The sequence below is a fragment of the Natator depressus genome, chromosome 1, assembly GCF_965152275.1.
Source record: "Natator depressus isolate rNatDep1 chromosome 1, rNatDep2.hap1, whole genome shotgun sequence".
Classification (NCBI taxonomy): Eukaryota; Metazoa; Chordata; order Testudines; family Cheloniidae; genus Natator; species Natator depressus.
This window is the reverse complement of record NC_134234.1, coordinates 101288597-101308523: the sequence shown is the minus strand read 5'-3', so window position 1 is coordinate 101308523 and position 19927 is coordinate 101288597. Positions and strand designations below refer to the sequence as shown.

General features: G+C 38.2%; 1 protein-coding gene across 2 annotated transcripts in view; it reads right to left on the bottom strand.

Moving 5' to 3' along the window:
* TPP2 (tripeptidyl peptidase 2) overlaps nucleotides 1–19927 on the bottom strand; it is a 78774-nt gene that overhangs the window by 44146 nt on the left and 14701 nt on the right. For both annotated transcript variants that reach the window (XM_074963226.1, XM_074963235.1), the window contains exons 6-14: nucleotides 18949–19112; nucleotides 16586–16740; nucleotides 14556–14632; nucleotides 13856–13983; nucleotides 10753–10852; nucleotides 7145–7293; nucleotides 6849–6964; nucleotides 5519–5687; nucleotides 648–805 (exon numbers count right to left, since the gene is read on the bottom strand). In XM_074963226.1, the coding sequence (XP_074819327.1) occupies nucleotides 648–805; nucleotides 5519–5687; nucleotides 6849–6964; nucleotides 7145–7293; nucleotides 10753–10852; nucleotides 13856–13983; nucleotides 14556–14632; nucleotides 16586–16740; nucleotides 18949–19112 (1216 nt within the window). The remainder of the gene's footprint in view (nucleotides 1–647; nucleotides 806–5518; nucleotides 5688–6848; nucleotides 6965–7144; nucleotides 7294–10752; nucleotides 10853–13855; nucleotides 13984–14555; nucleotides 14633–16585; nucleotides 16741–18948; nucleotides 19113–19927) is intronic.

Here is a 19927-nt window from a genome sequence, read left to right as displayed (position 1 = left end):
TAAATATTGCTGTGCAGACATTTGTGCTGGGCATACTGTGGGACCCCACCTGCCCCGGAACATCTACACAGCAAGTTGACAGCCCTGCAGCCTGAGCCCATGAGCCTCAGTCAGCTGACCCAGACCAGCTTCAGGTGTTTAACTGCTGTGTAGATATACCCACAGAGGTTCAAATTTTTCAAAAAAGAGATAAAAATGCTTAATTTTATTTTAAAAATCTAATAAAAGCTTTAAGTTATAAATATTTAGAGTTAAGACACACTGAACAGCTATGGTAAGTCTCTTGTAGTAATAAATTACAAGAGCTAACTGGAAAAATTATCTGAAATGTTAAAAAAAATCTATACTACTAATCTGCAAAAAATGTAATTGCTTTTTGTCAATATTACAAAATTTTGCAGAAATAGGAGGCAAGGTAAAGAACATGGTTTACTTTTTTCTTACACGAAACCACAAGTTTTTCCTGTTTTAAATAAACTAATTGTGCAACAGCATTTGCTACCCAGTACAGGAGAAAGTAAAATAAATTAAAAGCTTTGGATGCTATAATCTACTAGAAAAATGATTTTTCTAAAAGTTAAATGAAAATGATCACAGCAAAGGGAGACAGCAAATATTTTTGTTTATAAATATAAGTACTTTCATACCTCTGTGTAGTGTAGTCCTTCTCTCAGACCACGTGGGTCCACACGTACATTAATATGCCTACATTGGTTCATGAGCTCTAAATGACTGGGACACTGAACCCATGCTGCATTTGAAGTTAAAGCTAAATGAAGTTGGAGAGAGATTCTTTCGGTGTTTTCTGAAACAAGATGCAATTTTTAAACTTTTAATACAATAATCCAAACAAATGTTTAGGCGCCACAGTAGCAAAAAAAATATTTCCACCAATGTGTGCATGTCTCACTATTAACAGTGGGAACCCACTCCTTGAAACCTTTAAAGAAGCTGCTTTTATTGTTAAAAAAGTGCCACTGAAAATTACCTTTCAGAAACAAAAAAGATGTTTTACTTGATAATGGGATGCACTCCCTTAGACAAAAATGGTTACCATTTCTCTTGGATAGGCAGCACCATCACCATGAGTGAATTCTGGTGCTCTCAGCTGGAAACCCTTCTTCCTACCAACACTCAATGAAATTCTCAGAACCATTTCACTAAAACGCAATTTTTTTTTTTTAAAAGGACTCCACCTGTGATCATCTGAGGCTATGTCTATACTTGGAGCTGGGGCTGTGACACCCAGCTCTCACTGAGCTAGCATGCAAACAGTAATAGTGTAGCCACAGTAGCAATGGCAGCACAGGCTAGTCGCCCCAATCACATACCCATGGGGTCCAGGCAGGTTTGCACTTGGCACAGCTAACCCATGCCACCACTGCCCAGACTACTTCACTATTTTTAGCATGTTACCTCAATGAGAGCTAGTGCAAATATGTCTACTCAAGCTGGGAATGACACCCCTAGCTCCCAGGGCAGACATAGTCTAAATACAGAAATAGTTTTCCTTCCCCATTCACCTTTTTCAGGTCCTCCACTGCAGTGTAAAAATCAATGCATTCACCATGCTGTGACATCAGCTCTAATGTAACTAAGGCTAAGATTTTGTCATGCATATTTTTAGTAAAAGTCACAGACAGGTCACAAGCAATAAAGAAAAATTCATGGAAGTCCATGACCTATTCATGACTTTTACTAAAATATGTAAAATGGGGAGCTCCCGGGGCACCCCCTTCCACCCGCTGTGGCTGGGAGCTCAGAGTCCCCAGCCACAACGGGCGGTGTGGGGATCCTGCAGCTCCCCGGCGCTGCGGCTCAAGTCAAGGAGGTCTCTGGAAGTCACAGATTCCGTGACAAAAATCACAGCCCTAAACATAACTGTATCAGAACTAAAAGATCAAGGTAACAGAACTATTCAATATTTAAGAATTGTATTATATCCAAATTTGTATGAAATAACTTTTGAAAAGGCATTGATACTCAAACTTCTGAAAGGAATACTTCCCAATGACAGGTTTCAAACAGGACCTTCAGAGATTAACAGAACAATGTGAGAAGAAGAATGCTTACTATAATCACTACTAGATGCAACATGTTGAGCATTTATCTTAGAAATCTGCCAAATGAAAAACACTGGCCTTTATTTTGTTAATCTGTGGTTTATACCTATATCTTGGAAACAGTCCTCTATGACACCGAGAAGGATAAAATAAGAAAGTCCCAATGGAAAACAATCTTGCCGTGGCTCAGCAAGCCAGTCCTCTTTTGGATGCAGTTATCTATGCTCCAGAATCTAGAGGCTTCTCTATTATAGAAAAGTTACATGAGGTTTAACTAAATTAACGTTAAAGCTTGTATTGGTGAATTACCAAATTAAACCAATTTAAGCAAGGGTTAAACTGGTTTTCATAGATTTAAGAACCACTGTAATCATCTAGTCCCACCTCCTGCAGACCTTAGGACTTCCATGAATTAATTTCAGTTTGAAGTAGAAAAACATCCAAACCTGATTAAAAGTGGTCAGTGATGGACTTGACCCAACCCTTTGTTAAGTTGTTCCAATGATTAATTAGCCTCGCTGTCAAAAAAAATTTTTTTTGGCCTTATTTCCAGATGAATTTCAACTTTCAGCCACTGGATCTTATCTCTTTATTTACTAGATTGAAGAGCACCCTATTATGAGATTTCTGTTCCTCATCTAGGTACTTATAAATTGATCAAGTCATCCCTTAACCTTCTCCTTGAAAAACTGATTGAGTACTCCTTGATCTCTCCCTATACAGGCATGCTTTCCAATCCTTTAGTCCAGCAGCTCTTAAACTGTGGGTCGGGACCCCAAAGTGGGTCACAACCCTGTTTTAACTGGAGTCACCAAGGCTGGCATTAGACTTGCCGGGGCCCAGGGCTGAAGCCAAAGCCCGAGCCCCACCGCCTGGGGCGAAAGCCTGAGCCCCATTGCCCAGGGTCAAAGCCGAAGGCCGAGCCCCACCTCCCAGGGCCTAAGCCGAAGGCCGAGGGCTTCAGACCTTGGTGGCAACGCTCAGGGTTACAGGCCTCCTGTGTGGGGCTGAAGCCCTGGGGCTTCAGCTTTGGCTTCCCCCCACCTAGGGCGGTGGGTCTCGGGCTTTGACCTGCCCTCCTGAGGTGGTGGTGTAACTTTTGTTGTCAGAAGGGGGTCGCAGTGCAATGAAGTTTGAGAATCCCTGCTAATCATTCTGCAGGCTTTTCTCTGAACCCTCTCCAATTTTTCAGCATCCTTCTTGAAGTGTATACACGACAGCACAGGACACAGTGTTCCAGCAGCAGTGACACCACTGCCAAATAGCAAGGTAAATATCACTTCCTTACTCCCAGTCATCATTCCCATTTATAGATCCAAGGGTTGCCTTAGCTCTTTTCATCAAAGCATCGCACTGTGAGCTCCTACTCAGCTTATTATCTTCTGTGAAAACCAAGCCTTTTTCAGTCACTGCTTCGCAGGACAGAGTCCCTCACCCTGTAAATATAGTCTATATTCTTTGCTCCTAAATATATAACCTTACATTTGTCCATATTAAAATGTATATCGACTGCCCAGTTTACCAAGCAATCCAGATTGCTCTGTATTAGTGACCCATCCTCTTCGTTATTTACCATCCCCCAGTCTTCAGATCTACAAACTATATCAGCAATGATTTTGTTTTCTTCCAGTGCCGCACTAGAAACACGACTGCTCAATGACTCCCCATTTACAACATTTTGAGACCTGTCAGTTAACCGTTTCTTAAATCAATTTAATTTGCCATGTTAATTTTGTATCATTCTAGTTTCTTAAAATGTAGTGGGGTACCAAATGAAATGTTTACAGAAGTCTAAATACTTCAACACTTATCTTTATCATCCAAGTTTGTAAACACAAAAAAAATAATATCTAGTTAGACACCTATTTTCCATGAATCCGTGTTTACTGGTATTACGTTACCCTCTTTTAATTATTTATTAAAAAAAGAGTCCTGCATCACCCATTACATTATTTTGCCCATTAGAAGTGCATTTGGCGTTTACACTGGTTTAACTAGATCAATTTTATATCTCTTAAGTTAAAAAAGTGTGCAACTTTTGTAACGTAGACCAAACCTAAATTTCCATCTAAAATAATGGAAACTCCATTAATATTGCCAAGATAATCAGGGATTACCTCATTTGCACTCAACCCCTTAATGAAGTCTTCTAGAGGAGAGCCTCCTCTTGGGAGACTGAGGCAACAAAATATACAGATAAATAGTAAGGAATTTGAAAGCAGCTCAAAGTGTGGGAGTAACATACAGGACCCTTGAGCATACAAACCAGACAACCTGTACCAAATTAAGGGAGGCAACTGTTCCAGGTATAAATGCCCACACAGAACCAAATTCAGAATCGTGCGCTTTATTCTGGGAAACCAATTTTAAAAGGCACCCAAATGAGCCAATCAAGGTGATTTAGTAACTGTTTTCCTTCTAGTTTCAAAGGTAAATTACAAAGTAAAAAAGAGCAACACAAAGCTTCTTTAGAGATTAACGGAGGCAAATTAGCAGACTGAATATATTTACTCTTACAAAAGCCATGTCTCAGGGTGTAAAACTACACTCTGTAAAACAAAAAACTATGCACTGATATGGACTCCCCCCCTAAAACAGAGAAGACACTTGGTTGGACACAATTGAGAGATGATGAAGGGCAAGATATATACCTCCTGAATCCAGACTTCGAAAGATCCAAGTATTGAATCATGACTTAAGCGCACTACAGCACACAACAATACTAAAATCCCAAGACTTGACTTAACTATACACAAAAGTGTTAGAGAAAAAGCTAGAAATCTGATTTAAAAACTTTAAAAAGAAGGACTTCTGCAACTACTGATCACAGAAAAAGAACTGATGGAAGTGCAAGTGCTTTATATAGAACTTCGACCTTGAAAGTTTGGGGGCCACAAGAGGTCATGTCCAGGAATTAGTTATTTCTCAACTAAGTGCTTTCACATTTGAAAAAGTATACATTCCCATAGAGGGCTATATAAGATGCAAAAATTGAAGTTTTAAATTCACACAGATTATTCAAGTTAGAGGAAATTTTAAAATGTTTTGAATATTTTCCCCGTGTTCATTTAAAAAACACTTGATATTTTTCATTTCAAATTTCTCCAAAAGAAAGACAGACACGCTTGAGTTAAAAACATGAAGGACTTCACCCTCCAAATGAAACTGGAAAAGCAGAGACTAAAACCAAGGGTTTAGAATGGAAAAGCTATCTTGATTCAGCTGTATTATCATGGGAAAAACCACCTTGGTTCAACTACTGAAACTATAATTAAGAGTAGCAGCTTTTTTATAATACAGGTACATGACATAACTCACTACATCTTTTTTTTCCATTTAAACGTATAATATCATTATCAAGTGTTAGCTAATTGTGTGATCTTTAGACCCAAGTCCTCATCGAATTTACACAATGACATTCCTAAACATGTTTATATTACCAGCTTCTTCCCTACCTGTATTCTCAGGAAAAACAGGTTCTATGCCAACCCCACGGTCAGAAGGTGCAGCTATCTGGACAGGATCTCTGAGGTAGATTCCACGGTTGTTTCCAACAGTAACAGTAAAACCTATTTTACTTGTGAATGATGAATTTTGAATGAGGTAGTCATAGGCTTTATCAACCTATTGAGAAAAAAGACAGTGTTCCAATATACCCATTTAACCCTACAGTAGTCACAATAGAAAATACCCAACTTCTAGATGAAGTTTTTAGAAAGCATAGCCACTAACGGTAGGGCAACAAAAGGGTCTAGCATTTGAATCACAATGGTTATACCTTACCTCCTATGCCAGCAGACATTGCGAGTACTGCAGTGCTCTAAAACAGCCTACAGTGGCTATGCGCAACATTGCAAGAGGGAGCTGCATTCAATATGCCTTGACAAGGTGTCCTTGCTGGAGGAAGGGCATCTTTGGGCATATTACATAGAACAGAGGAGAAAGAATTCACTTTCTCCAATGAGGAAAAAATGGTCTAAAGACGTGGGGCAAAATTTCAAAAAAGTACCATTTTCAAAATGGACTTAGGAGCTTAAGTTTCAGTGATTTCCAGTAAGATTTAGGAGCCTAAATATAACCATTAGGATTCACATGCTGATCCCCTGTGTTGCACTACCATTAGTCCCTATGCTTTGTGAAACACCATATACTATGCTTAGAAGCCCAAGTCTTACTGAAAGCCAATGACGCAGGGATTATTGAAAATTTTACCTGTAATTAGTTTTCAGATAGGCAGTATAGTAAATATAGATGGTGTTATAGACACCGTGTTCACAATTGTCTTAGTATATTTCAAATTTTTTTTATTTTGTGTTTTAATTTGCCATTTAAAAAAAATATTGGTGAATTGGGCTCCAGCGAAACTCCTTGCTAGGAAAAACAAACAAAAGAAATAAACAACACGAAAGCGAAGAACTAGGAAGCAGCAGATTCAGCATAAACCCACAAGCTAATTGTTAGGATGAAACAAGCGGTATTTTCATTCAATGCTTTTGTTATCATATCTAATGAAGTCATTCTACTTAAATACACAAAGTAATCTGAACAGCTATCTAAGTATATAATCTGTTCACTGTAAGAACTTTTTTAGAGCCAGTTTCCTATTTGTGTGGATTATTGCACAGCAAAGAGAAAAGCGATTCAGAAAGAAAAGTGTGATTATAACGGACTTGTGTAGCACTTGCAACTAAACTTTTTTCCTACCCAAGTGACCAGATTTCAAGTTGACAATATCCTTTTAAAGTTGATAATTTGTATAATTTTTGCATCTATGCTGTTAAGTACCTGAATAATACCATGTCCTTGTGCAAACACTTCTATATTTTCAGCCTTCGCTGCAGTATTTTCTAAAGCTCTTCTGACAGAATGAACAGTATAATGAACATCATTAGCTTTGAGTCCTGAAATTAAAGTGTTATTGGTAAAATATTAAAGAACATGAAGATTCAACACTATTAACTCTTATTAAATGTAAGAAACATAGGTTGCTTCAGTAATATTACTGGATTTCAATTTATAAAATTGTGCAAGAATGAAAAGACAAAAATTTATCTCTAACAAAGAGAGACAATATTCATTACCTGATAGTACTAAAGCAATGCCTCCACATGCATTAGGTGAAGACATAGATGTGCCATTCATGAGCTGTGTTCCTCGTAAAGTCCAGTTAGGAACAGAAGCAATAGCTCCTCCTGGCGCACTGATACTCACTCCAAGGGCTCCATCGGTACTAAAAAGTTTTGATACAATTATTGAAATCCAAATCTCTGTTTATACAAAAAACCATTTCACATTAAAGCTATCATACTATTATATTTAATAAGTATTTCAGTGTTCGCCTGCTAACGCTACTGTACAGGGACTACCAAATTTGAAAATGATTTTGATATTAAACAATTCTTTTTTAAAAGCATTTTCATACTATTCAGTCATGACTTAACTATAAAAACTTCACTTAGGAGAAAATAAATATTAAACTCCTATAACACTGAATATTTTTAGAACTGGTAGAACAGATTATTTTTACTTATCACAGGCTCCAGTTTGTCAAAGGAACAAATTTCCTAACCAAAAGTTAGGCATCCAATATTGTATTTCAAGTTATTTTAGATGCCTAATCTGTTAGGTACTCAAGTATAAACGTCAAGCACATGACAAATGTACATCCCCTAATTTTTTCCTACAAAAATGATAATAACAAGGGAGAGCAAAAGGGGATGCAAAAGTAAGATCTTTAATTTCTGGTTTGTGGTCACTTCCACACTTTAAAGTTTAAAGGCAATGCCCTGAACTGAGGCACAGCACAGAGGCCTATCACAGCTTTAAGATGGTTCTGGGATGTTTCAGGGACTGGAAAGGCCCCTGGCACAATCCAGACAGACTCTGGGGCCTTTCTTAAGGCCTTGTCTATGCTACAAAATTAAGTCGACCTAAGCACAGCCACCAAGGGTATGTCTTCACTACCCGCCGCATCGGCGGGCAGCGATCGATCCAGTGGGGATCAAATTTATCACGTCTAATCTAGACACGATAAATCTACCCGAGCTCTCTACTGTCGACTCCTGTACTCCAGTGCCACGAGAGGAGCAGGCAGAGTCGACGGGGGAGAGGCAGCAGTTGACTCACCACGGTGGAGACACCACAGTAAGTCGATCTAAGTATGTCGACTTCAGCTACATTATTCACGTAGTTAAAGTTGCATAACTTAGATCAATCCCCCCAGTGTAGACCAGGGCCAAGTAGTTACCACTTCTGTCAGTGGTGCGTGTCCTGACCAGGAACTTTTCCACCAACTTAAATGTGAGAGATATCGTAGGGTGGGGTGTGACAGCCAACAGGCAACGTAGGGTGACACAGTGTCTGTGTAGACACTGTGATTTAACTACATCAACTTAAGCACTACACCTCTTGCAGAAGTGGAATTATTAGGTTGATATAGTGAGCAACTTACATCAGCAGGAGCAATGTTGTAGTGCAGACACTTACAGAGTTAGGTCGACGCAAGCCGTCTTATGTTGACGTAACTATAGTGTATACCATGCCTAAGTAACTGCTGCCTCACCCCTATGCTGCTCTATGGATCGGCGGCAGCTCTGCCTGGAATTTCTACAACACTTCATGCTGCAACACCATCCTGGAATGACCATCCTGTGGGCCTTGCCATAGGATCCTTGGGAAACAGCCTTACAGCAGTCTTCTGCCCACAATGCCTGTGCAATCTCCAGCCTGGGGTTTTTAGGGCCCCTTTGTGCTGTTCTTTTTTGAACCCTATTGTAGCCTTGGCCTTCACAGCATCCTCTGTAAAGAGTTCCACAGGTTGACTGTGCATTGTGTGAAGAAATATTTCCTTTTGTTTGTTTTAAACCTGCTGCCTATTACTTTCATTTGGTGACCCCTGGTTCTTGTGTTATGAGAAGGGGTAAATAACACTTCCTTATTTACTTTCTCCACACCAGTCATGATTTTATAGACCTCAATCATTTCCCTCCTTAGTTGTCTCTTTCCAAGCTGAAAAGTCCCAGTCTCATTAATCTCTCCTCTTAGAGAAACCGTTCCATACCCCTAATCATTTTTGTTGCACTTTTCTGAACCTTTTCGAATTCCAATATATCTTTTTTGAGATGGGGCAACCACATCTGCATGCAGTATTCAAGATGTGGGCATACCATGGATTTATATAGAGGCAATATGATATTTTCTGTCTTATTATCTATCCCTTTCTTAATGATTCCCAACATTGTTTGCTTTTTTGACTGCCGCTGCACTTTGAGTGGATGTTGTCAGAGAACTCTCCACAATGACTCCAAGATCTCTTTCTTGAGTGGTAACAGCTAATTTAGACCCCATCGATTTTATACGTAAGAAACTATATAAGTGAAGACCAAGCTAACTGAACTTTAGGTCCCTGCGGTCTTCTTTGCACTCTGGCTTCCTCAAACCTAGAGTACAATGAAGGGGACACTTTGTACTCCCCAGGCCAGCAATTGGAAAGATTTTTGCCAACTCCTCCCACCCCCATGGCCACTTAGAAGCAGAGAATCTGGACATAAAATGGACCATTGTTCAACTTAAGTCTTCTTGGAGGTCTTCCAGACAAACGAATCAGGTTTACATTTTTTGGGAATCCTCCTGGACCTTGAGGTTCAATTGTAAATAAAAATATGCCCATACTGCTCCTTTATGACAAAAGTGCTACCTAAAAAAAGTTTTCCTGACCTTTTTTAAAACAATGTATGTAAAACGTTATTTCTGGATTTTTTTTCTTTTTTGCCCTCATTTGGCAAAGATGTCTCTGACGCACTTAAATAGCAATGGCACATGAAGCTGAAATCTGAGTTGCAGTTCTCATTGCCCCCAAATGAGAGGAAAAGGATGACCAATTCTTAATCTAAACCTCCACATTTTCCCTCTTTAATTGTAAGCTTGCTGCAGAAATCTGAATTGTATGAGATTCAATATGTCTAATCATTTAGCCAAGCAAAAGGAGGAAAAGTGGAGGCCTGATATTTTTGCTCTTTGCAAGAACACACAATTTCTTTAGATCTTTGAGGCCATATTTATATATTATAAAAGGCAAACTATTTTTGCTTTCCAATTCACCTTTAATGGCCCATGCAAAATCCTCAAACTGGGTCTGCATGTTGGGCGACGTGATCTGTGCCAAGACGAACTAAGCGTCAATTTGAATTGTAGATCTCTTTTGCTCACTCTCCAAACAGCACTCACAGTTACTGGAAAGCTGTAACTACACACAAACTAACAAACAGAAGCCTGAGATAAACTCCAGAAAAGGCCAGACAGAATCTTCCTCACAGTAGTGTTTGTTAGCTTCAACAGCTTTTAGCAGTATTAACATTTTTCTTTGAGGGAGCAATAGATGACAACTACAGATAGCTACAGAGCAAACTTTCACTAACCACAGGAACAAAGGAATCAATAAAGGAGAGCAGTGGTATTCTAACATTTCCCTGAGGTATACTGCGAATGCTTTGTGGAAAAGCATTTTGAAGTGCTGCAACATCCTAAGCATTAAGAGCTACAGGAGGTTTGATTTCTAAGAAAGGGTGTCCATACTAAAAGCTTCTCACTGGAAAATTACACTTATCTGCTACTGTCTTCTGACCAGCTTGGATTCTACAGTTAAAATCAGCCATGTAGCCTGTGAACTTGTGGATTATACATAACCTACCTAGGGCCTCTGGAAGACCATGTATACTGGTTAGCTGGTAGTTTCTCTCTCAAAGAATATTCAGCAACCATCATATCAGGTGATACATATGCACCAACACCTATTAAAAAAATATTAGTATTCTCAACTTTAGAACGATGCAAGATCTTAAAAACAACCTTATCTGTAGCCTACAGCATACACAAAAATAACTTTAAATAAGCAGTATGTATATTTTAACTATTTTAATGTGGAAAACAATTACATTTTTTAGAAACATTGTAAGCTTCAGCTAGCATAAAGTTTGACAGATATTGAGAAACAGTTACGTTTTTCTTCAATAAAGTTTTGTACTTTAGAGAGAGTAAATTTGAAGGCCAAGCAGGCATTGTATATAGTAGCAACTATGATATGTTCTGCGCCTATTTCAGTCTCTACCCTTTGTCATTACAAATACACACACACACAGAGCAAAACCCCATTTATCTGACCCACCCTTAACCAGCTCTCTGCATTTACCAAAACAACCAGGACTCCAGGGCCAAAAGTGGGAGACCTCTCCTGCGGCCAATAGATGGCACTGCAGCATCACCTTTTCACATTCACTGGTTTATCTGGAGTTTTTATTATCTGATCTGGCCCCTGTCCCAATTAGATCGGATAAACAGGGTTCTACCGTGTATTATATATATTTAAAAACACATTTATTCAAGTGCAATAGTACACATTCATGTTCCAAGTTCTTAATTGTCTCAGATGACAAATTCCAATGGTCTTGGAAAACAGAATCTTGACAAGACAAACACGGGCAAAGTAAAGTCTGTAAGGTTTCAGAAGTCACATGCTGCAGTAAAATGAGACATGAGAACAAGTGGTACGGAAACAATTTACAATATCCGTCACAGCATAGCTATATACGTTGTGAGAACAGGTTTCCCCAAAAGAATTATTTTAGGTTAAATATATTGCATTGACGACCTTCCAGCCAAAGTATAATTGTCGGGGCCTAGCTAGTAGTCTTCCTCACTTTAAGCCAGCAACCCTAAATTCATCTAGTTGGAATTTGCTCTCCTGCCCATGGCTGTCCTATAGCCAACGCTTTAGAAAAAAAGATTTCCCCGGAATACCAAGATTTATGTCAGGATTTAGTCACACTGATGTACGCAATTTCCGTTACTATTAATGGGATAAACAAAGTTATTTTCACCTGAAGATTTCAAAATACTCAAAAAAAATCCCTGAGGTAAGGGCTTGTCTTCACTGGAACAGCATGAGTTACTACACTTGAGCTACTCCATTTGACCTAGTCTTAAGTTAGCCTATCTTGACTAAGAGCAGGCACACTGCGAAACACTTGAGCAACAGAGCTGTAGTGCCATAGTGTAATAGTTCCCACATCGGTGGAAGGGACTTTTCCATCAATGTTGTACAGCCATCTCTCTGAAAAGCAGTAGACAGGTTGAATGCATAATTCTGCCATTGACCTACCTGTGTCTAGACCAAGGGTTAGACTGAACTAATTACGGCACCCAGGATGTGAAATTTTTCACGGCTCTGAGCAACATAGCTAAATCAATCTAATGTTTAGGAATATATCCGGCCTTAGTCTACATTAAGAAGTTTTGCCGGCACAGATATATCAGTTATATCCCCAGTGTAGACATAACTATGCTGACAGAAGAGTGCTTTTGTCAGATTAGCTAATGTCATTCAGACAGATGGTGTAGCTAAGCCAGCACAATTCCATGTGTCAGCTTATGCTGCATCGCCACAAGGGGGTTCTGCTGGCATATGCTGTGTAGTATACACAGAGAAGCCCTAGCTTATGGAAGCAGCACTCAAGCTTCAACCCATATCAATGATGAGCCAACCAGCTTGATTTTAAAGGACCATTAAACCTGAGCTAGAGATTTGTGTAGATGAATGGAAGTTGAGTTGCAGCAACACCTAAGTTATACCTCAAGCTAACTCTGCAGCAAAGACAAGCCAAAAAAAGTTATTCCCATTATGCCGAAGGGCCAACTAAACCTCTCTATGTTCTCTCAAGGTGAGAGTGAGTCACGTGCAGAGCTCTGAACAGAACCCACAAGTTCAACTCTAGACTCCTGCTCTAATTATTCGACATACTAACTTGTCTTTTTAAAAAAAAACAAAACATGTTTAGTGATAATTCCATTAATGATCTTAAAATGTGTTATTCTTTTTAGAATGATTTTTTCAGTATTTTCATTGACTATTAGTTTATCAGATGTATCACAGCCAACAGGAAGAACAAGTTTTGATTCCAAGAATAGCTTTTGACAGATTTTACATTGTAGTTGGATGGATTTTTTTTTTCAGGAATATCTCTGGACAAATGCCAAATTTTAGATCCAAGTTACAAAGCTGGGATTCATTAGGAAAGGAAAGAGGCAGCATATCAGAGTATCTGACCTAACATTAGAAACAGTGTGTTTTTCCCCAGTCAAAATGTATCTTCTGAGTCTAAGATACTTTGAAAGAGATAAATCGGGATCAAACTTAGCTGTTTCTACAAACTACATTTTACTAATAGCCAGATCAATGACATGAGTGAATCAGTCTTCTTTAAAATACAGACAATTACACTTATGAAGCATTTTAAGGACTAGTTTGACTATTTGTAAGGCCTGCCTTCTACAAGTTTATTAAAAATAAAAAATCAAGACAAATTGCCTGGCAGCCTCATGTATTCTTCTGCATAGTCAGCAGCCAGGTATTATTAGTAGCAAATATTGTCCAATTCCACCCAAAGGAGGAGGAAGAGGCCGTTTTTTGTTTACAGTACAAATTTACTACACGTTCAGACTAGACAGCAGGCTTCTGAACGTTAACAAAAAACAAATCTCAGTTGCCACACATGTACATAAAGAAATACACCAAGAATGTGGCTCCATTTAAGACAGTTGCCGCTGGGGACATAAAAAAGATTTTACAATCCTGAAAAATCTTAATTTGTTTGCTTTGATAAATACAAGATATTTTACAAGTTCGTATCTCAATCACTTAATGTAAGTATATAGCTTAAAAGATCAACTATTTTGATATTTTCTAAACTGTATGGATTTCTCTCTCCTTTCTTTTTTAAAAAAAGAGAGCTACTTACCTATTACACTAGATGTAGTTCCACCTGGGCATCCCACGGTAGAAAGGCAAGGACCATTATTCCCTGCACTTGAAACATAGATTACGTTGTGTTTCCATACGGCTTCATTAATTACTTCACAAATTCTCCTAAAATAAATACAGAAAACGTATAATTTAAGCAACAAAATATTTTCTCTCCTTTTCAGTATCCAGGATGCAATTCAGGCAATGTTGAAATCAACTGCAAAGCTCCCACTAACTGATGGGGCCAGGATTTCATACCCTACACCTTTGTTTTGGACCATAGTTGAGTAATGTTCAGCCTACTTGCCAGACCTGAAAGTGTGGTCACTGAGTAGAGTACGGGAGTGACCCCTGAACAATTTTAAAAGGAAATTAATTATTTAGAAAGATTAAATTCTATTCTTGAGGAAAGATTCTGTAGCAATCCACACATTGTAAAGGGATTATTACTATAATTTTTTTCCCCAGAAAGAGTATTGCAATATACTACAAAATATTGACAATTTCAGTAGGCTCACTTAAATCCACAGACCAAGTTCAGCAATTTGAGATGTAGTGCAGCAGCTTAATATCAATGAATTATTAGTGTCTAGATTATTTACTCCTGTTGACAGTGCCACTACACAAATGCAAAAATTTTTAACACCAGTATTCTTCAGTATTAAACCTGGTTATGGTAAACCTCGTGTACTTACCCAGAATTTGGCCAGTGTGTTGCTTCTCCATAGCTGTAGTTGACAAGATCACACTTGTATTTCATTGCTTCTATCATCTGTTAAAGTTAAAAAAGTTTACCACTAAAAATCTTACAGATGGCAAACAACACCATTTATATTAATCAGGGATCGGCAACCTTTGGCACGCGGCCCACCATGGCAAGCCCCTGGCAGGATGGGCCAGTTTGTTTACCTGCCGCGTCCACAGCTTCTGCCGATCGCAGGCTCCCACTGGCCGCAGTTTGCCACTCCAGGCCAATGGGGGCTGCGAGAAGTGGCAGCCAGCACATACTTTGGCCCGCGCCGCTTCCCGCAGCCCCCATTGGCCTGGAGCAGCGAACCGCAGCCAGTGGGAGCCTGCGATCGGCAGAAGTTGTGGACGCGGCAGGTAAACAAACTGGCCTGTCCTGCCAGGAGCTTACCATGGCAGGCCATGTGCCAAAGGTTGCCAACCCCCGATATAAATGAAACCATTATAAGCCTATTTATAACACTGATGAATGAATGTTAAGATTCTGATGAATATTCATGTTTTTGTTAAAAGGCAGATTTGTTTCATTTCCAGCTTCTCTCAACTACAAATATTTTTCCCCTGTAGCCAATAAATGTTGCACAAAGTCCAAGCTTTGCATAGTTGAACTCTCGTAAGTTATATAGTTAAGAAAACGTGGGTATATAAGACACTAGGAATCGTTAGTGTTAGGCCACTGTATGTTGGTAATCAGTACTGCCCAGTCTTCTTTTGCTGTGCAATCCAATCAAAAGCCAATGCAGTGGCCCTTCATTCCAGTGTATCTTCATGTTGGGCATATAGAGGTAGTTCTACAGATCACTCATGTAATTGTGTATTTTTTTAATTCCTTTTTGGATGGAAAAAGTTTACATCCACCTTTTTTTCTACAGATATCTAATATCTAATTAGAGTTCCGTGAGAGGGCCTGTGCCTTTGTTGCTGAAATGGAATAATGTCCAATTCTCTCTGAACAGTAGTTGTGAAAGTAAGTCCTCTAATTCTTAATGAGATTGTTGGATGCATCTCGTTTCTCTCCTGGGTTTGTTTTGTTGTCTAGCGTACCAGTAAGTCCATATATCAATGCTATATGAAGCAAAGAATGTTAAAATAATACACACTTGTCCCATATGTTAGAATCTTCTTCTCCAGTTTTTCACGGTACCAGACTGAAAAAAATAGTATGCACTTCATACAACACAAAATATATATTGTGTATTAAAAAAAGAATTTGTCTTATGAGAAGCTTGTAAAGTATCCTCTCCTTTCACTAAAAAGAGTCTGGCACCTCAAGACCTGTAAAATACTTCAATGCCATTAACAGTCTGCTAAAAGCGACAGCCTACACAGGATGCCCAAAACAAAGCCAAATCATCAAAAATACCCAATTCACTGGACCTATCCCTGAGGTATTTGTGAAGTGGGATACAGAATGTTGGGCTAGACAGATCATTGGACTGTTTTCATAGGATAATTCCCACATCAACTGTGCCATGCGGTATTTTTTTCATGAGATAAGTATAATCTTATACCCCAATGCCTGAAACTTCATATCCTCTCATTTTCTAGCTAGTAAAAATGTCCAATTTCACTTTTTTTTGTTTCAATTCTTGCTAAACTTCTCCTTTGATTTTTTCCAAGTGTAGGAAGCAACAACTGATCAAACTGAGTAATGCCCTTTCCTGACAGGCAAGTTATTTTTATGCTTATGTTTCTATGGGTATTTTTTAAGCTATGATTTATAAAAATATTGTCTCCACTTCAGAACGACATAAAAAAATCTGTCAAAGTTACACACTGAACAACTAGTATCATCTGATTTAAGAGTTAAGCTTTTTTGGAGGCAACGTTGATAATAAATTTAGCAATACAGATTTCCACAAATCTCTCAAATTATATTTTACTTTCTCTCCTAGCTTTTGAGAAGATATAGTTACACTCACGGTCCTGATGTCAAGCAGCTTAATTTAATTAGCTATTTATTCAGCAAAACACTTACAGCTCTTATTAGGCCAGTGCCAGTTTCCATTGTGCTTAGTCTTGTATCACCAATCTTGATTGCAAGAATCTGAGCTCCAGGAGCCACACCATTTCGTTCTGGCTCTTCTGGAAAACATCCAGCAGCAATACTAGCTACATGTGTCCCATGTGCTCCTGAACAAATTAAACAAAAAGCTTATTATTACATGTACGGAATGTAACACCCTAGTAGAAACCTCAGTTATGCCAATTTAATATGCTATAATCCAATTCATTTTCATTTACTGAGCAATTTATACCATTAAAAAAAGCTTATGCCGAAAGCTAACACCACATGGAATTCAGATTCTTCAGAAGTGTCCTTACTAATTAATTTTGACATCCATATATTCTTTAAATCTTCTGATCATCAATTGTCACTGTCAATTTTGTTTGCACCTTTCACTGTTGATTTTAGAAAGCAAGCTATTATAAAATTAAATATACATGATATTTATATAAACTGCACAAAACTGGGATAAGAGTGCGTGGAGCTGTAATTATAGTGGTGCAATTATCATTTCAAAGGAAATTTGTATAGACAGCCTTCATTATGCCTTGGCAAATCAAAGCAATGGCTAAATTTGTCTAAGTTTTATATATATATATATATATATATATATATATATATATATATATATATATATATATATTATATATATTACATACATACATACATACATACATACACACACACACACACACACAGATATTTTCATTTAGAAGCTGCCCTCCATTCATGCAATCATGCAAGCTGCAGGGGAAAGCAATTAAATTTAGTCACTCTCTATTTAAAGTCATGCGGAAGCAATTAAGTTTAATAGCCTGATTCTCTTCTCCCTCATACCAGTGAGACTCAGGAATAATTCCACTGAAGTCAATCATGTTTACTTGTAAGAAGCCAGCATTAGCAAGAAGAGTATCAGGACTGCAGTGCATAGAACACAAGCAGGAAACCATCTACTCATTTATTTTAGCTATTTCTATGCCTCTTAGGGGGATTATTGTGGGGCACCTTTGATAATGATCTATGCATTTATACCATACTCACAAATGTGGCATTTATCTGCCTGATCAGAAAGCTGTACCTCACAAAAGGTAGAACTATGCATTTAAGAAAAGATATGTAGCTGCTTGTGCATTAACTGCAGCTTTCAGTATTTTGATTAGCCATTTTATAAAATTCAAAGTAAGATACCTCACCAGCAGTAATTTAAAAAAGCATTTATAATTCATTAAAAATGACAAGAGCATATGTCATAAATATAAAGGGAAGGGTAACCACCTTTAAATCCCTCCTGGCCAGAGGAAAAAACCCTTTCACCTGTAAAGGGTTAAGAAGCTCAAGATAACCTCACTGGCACCTGACCAAAATGACCAATGAGGAGACAAGATACTTTCAAAGCGGGGGGGGCAGACCAAAGGGTTCTCTCTGTCTGTGTGTTTCTTTTGCCGGGACCAGAGCAGGAATACAGGTCAGAACTCCTGTAAAGGGCTAATAAGTAATCTAGTTAGATATGCGTTAGATTCTGTTTTGTTTAGATGGCTGATCAAATAAGTTGTGCTGAATGGAATGTATATTCCTGTTTTTGTGTCTTTTTGTAACTTAAGGTTTTGCCTAGAAGGATTCTCTATGTTTTGAATCTGATTACCCTGTAAGGTATTTACCATCTTGATTTTACAGAGGTGATTCTTTTACTTTTTCTTCAATTAAAATTCTTCTTTTAAGAACCCGATTGCTTTTTCATTGTTCTGAAGATCCAAGGGTTTGGGTCTGTGTTCACCTATGGAAATTGGTGAGGATTTTTATCAAGCCTTCCCCAGGAAAGGGGGTGTAGGGTTTGGGAGGATTCTGGGGGGGAAAGACGTTTCCAAGCGGGCTCTTTCCCTGTTACATATTTGTTAGACGCTTGGTGGTGGCAGCAATAAAGTCCAGGGGCAAAAGGTAAAATAGTTTGTACCTTGGGCAAGTTTTAACCTAAGCTGGTAAAAATAAGCTTAGGGGGTTTTTCATGCAGGTCCCCACATCTGTACCCTAGAGTTCAGAGTGGGGAAGGAATCTTGACAGCATACATTTTGAAATTAATTTTACAAAGCCTCAACCTGATTTAAGCAATTATTTTTAACCAACATTTTAATTGCCTTAATTTAAAATTGCTTCCCCTCCACACAGTGCAATTCAATGTGGAAATTTAATCAGTTACACAGAAACACTTACATTTTGACTCAAATGCACTGTGAAAATGAAACCTACTTTATTTTATGAAAGAGTGGCATCACTTCTTGCTTTCTTGTTGAGATACCTAAATTAGATTTCATTTGCAATTGATTAAAACAAATTACCTCCACTGGTCACAATAGAAAGCAGGTTCCCCTCATCATAAATGTTCACAGAGTAATTCAACATTTCTGTCATGCCAAAAGATCCATATTCTTGTTTCTCTTTGTAGGTTCCCAACACAGTGCACTTAGTGAAGTCGCCACATTCACTTGTATCAATACAGGTTCTGTTGATATAGAAGAGTATAAAATAACCCAGATCAATCTATAGTAAGAACCCCTAACTTGTTCTTTCCCATATAAAATGACCACAGAGTTTGTAGATTGCTCTAAATTGTCTAGTTTTTTGTAAGTGATAATGGTCAAAATTTTCAAACTCAAATACCAAAAGTAGGGCTCCTAAATCAATACACACAGGTTATAAGAGTAGCTTGATTGTGGGAAGGTGCTACAACCTATTGACTTCAATGAGATTTGTGGTTACTTAGCAACTCAAGGGGAAGAAAAATGTTTAAAAAAAAAAAAGACGCCACTTTCATTCAAATGCCTTAACATTGATTTAAAAGTCAAACTTTAGGCACACATGTTAGAACTCTGGCCACTGTACACAGCTTTATGTATTTAATGACTTCATGTAAAATTTACTATCCACAAAGAAAAACGTGACTTCAGAAATTTCAAGTTACAACACTAGCTAATAACTACTGGCAAAATGTTTGAATACCTGGCTAAATCATGACAAAAAAACTAGACACAAGACTCTCTGCTAGATCCCCCCTCAGCCTTCAACAGGATGCTGCATGGGCTCAGGAGTCTGCACGAAAAGTCCTGATGCAGGATCAGGACCTACATTCCTAAAACTGAAATCCTGCTAAATGTAGAAATGCTTTTTACAACATCTTTTCAGTAAAAACTTCATTACATAAATGCTTTTACAAGGTGATCATCAATAACTACTACTATTTTACAGCAAAGCAGAATACAGTTTGAACCAGTACTTTAAAGCATGCAAAATTTCAAGCATTTTCGTTAGAAGCAAAAG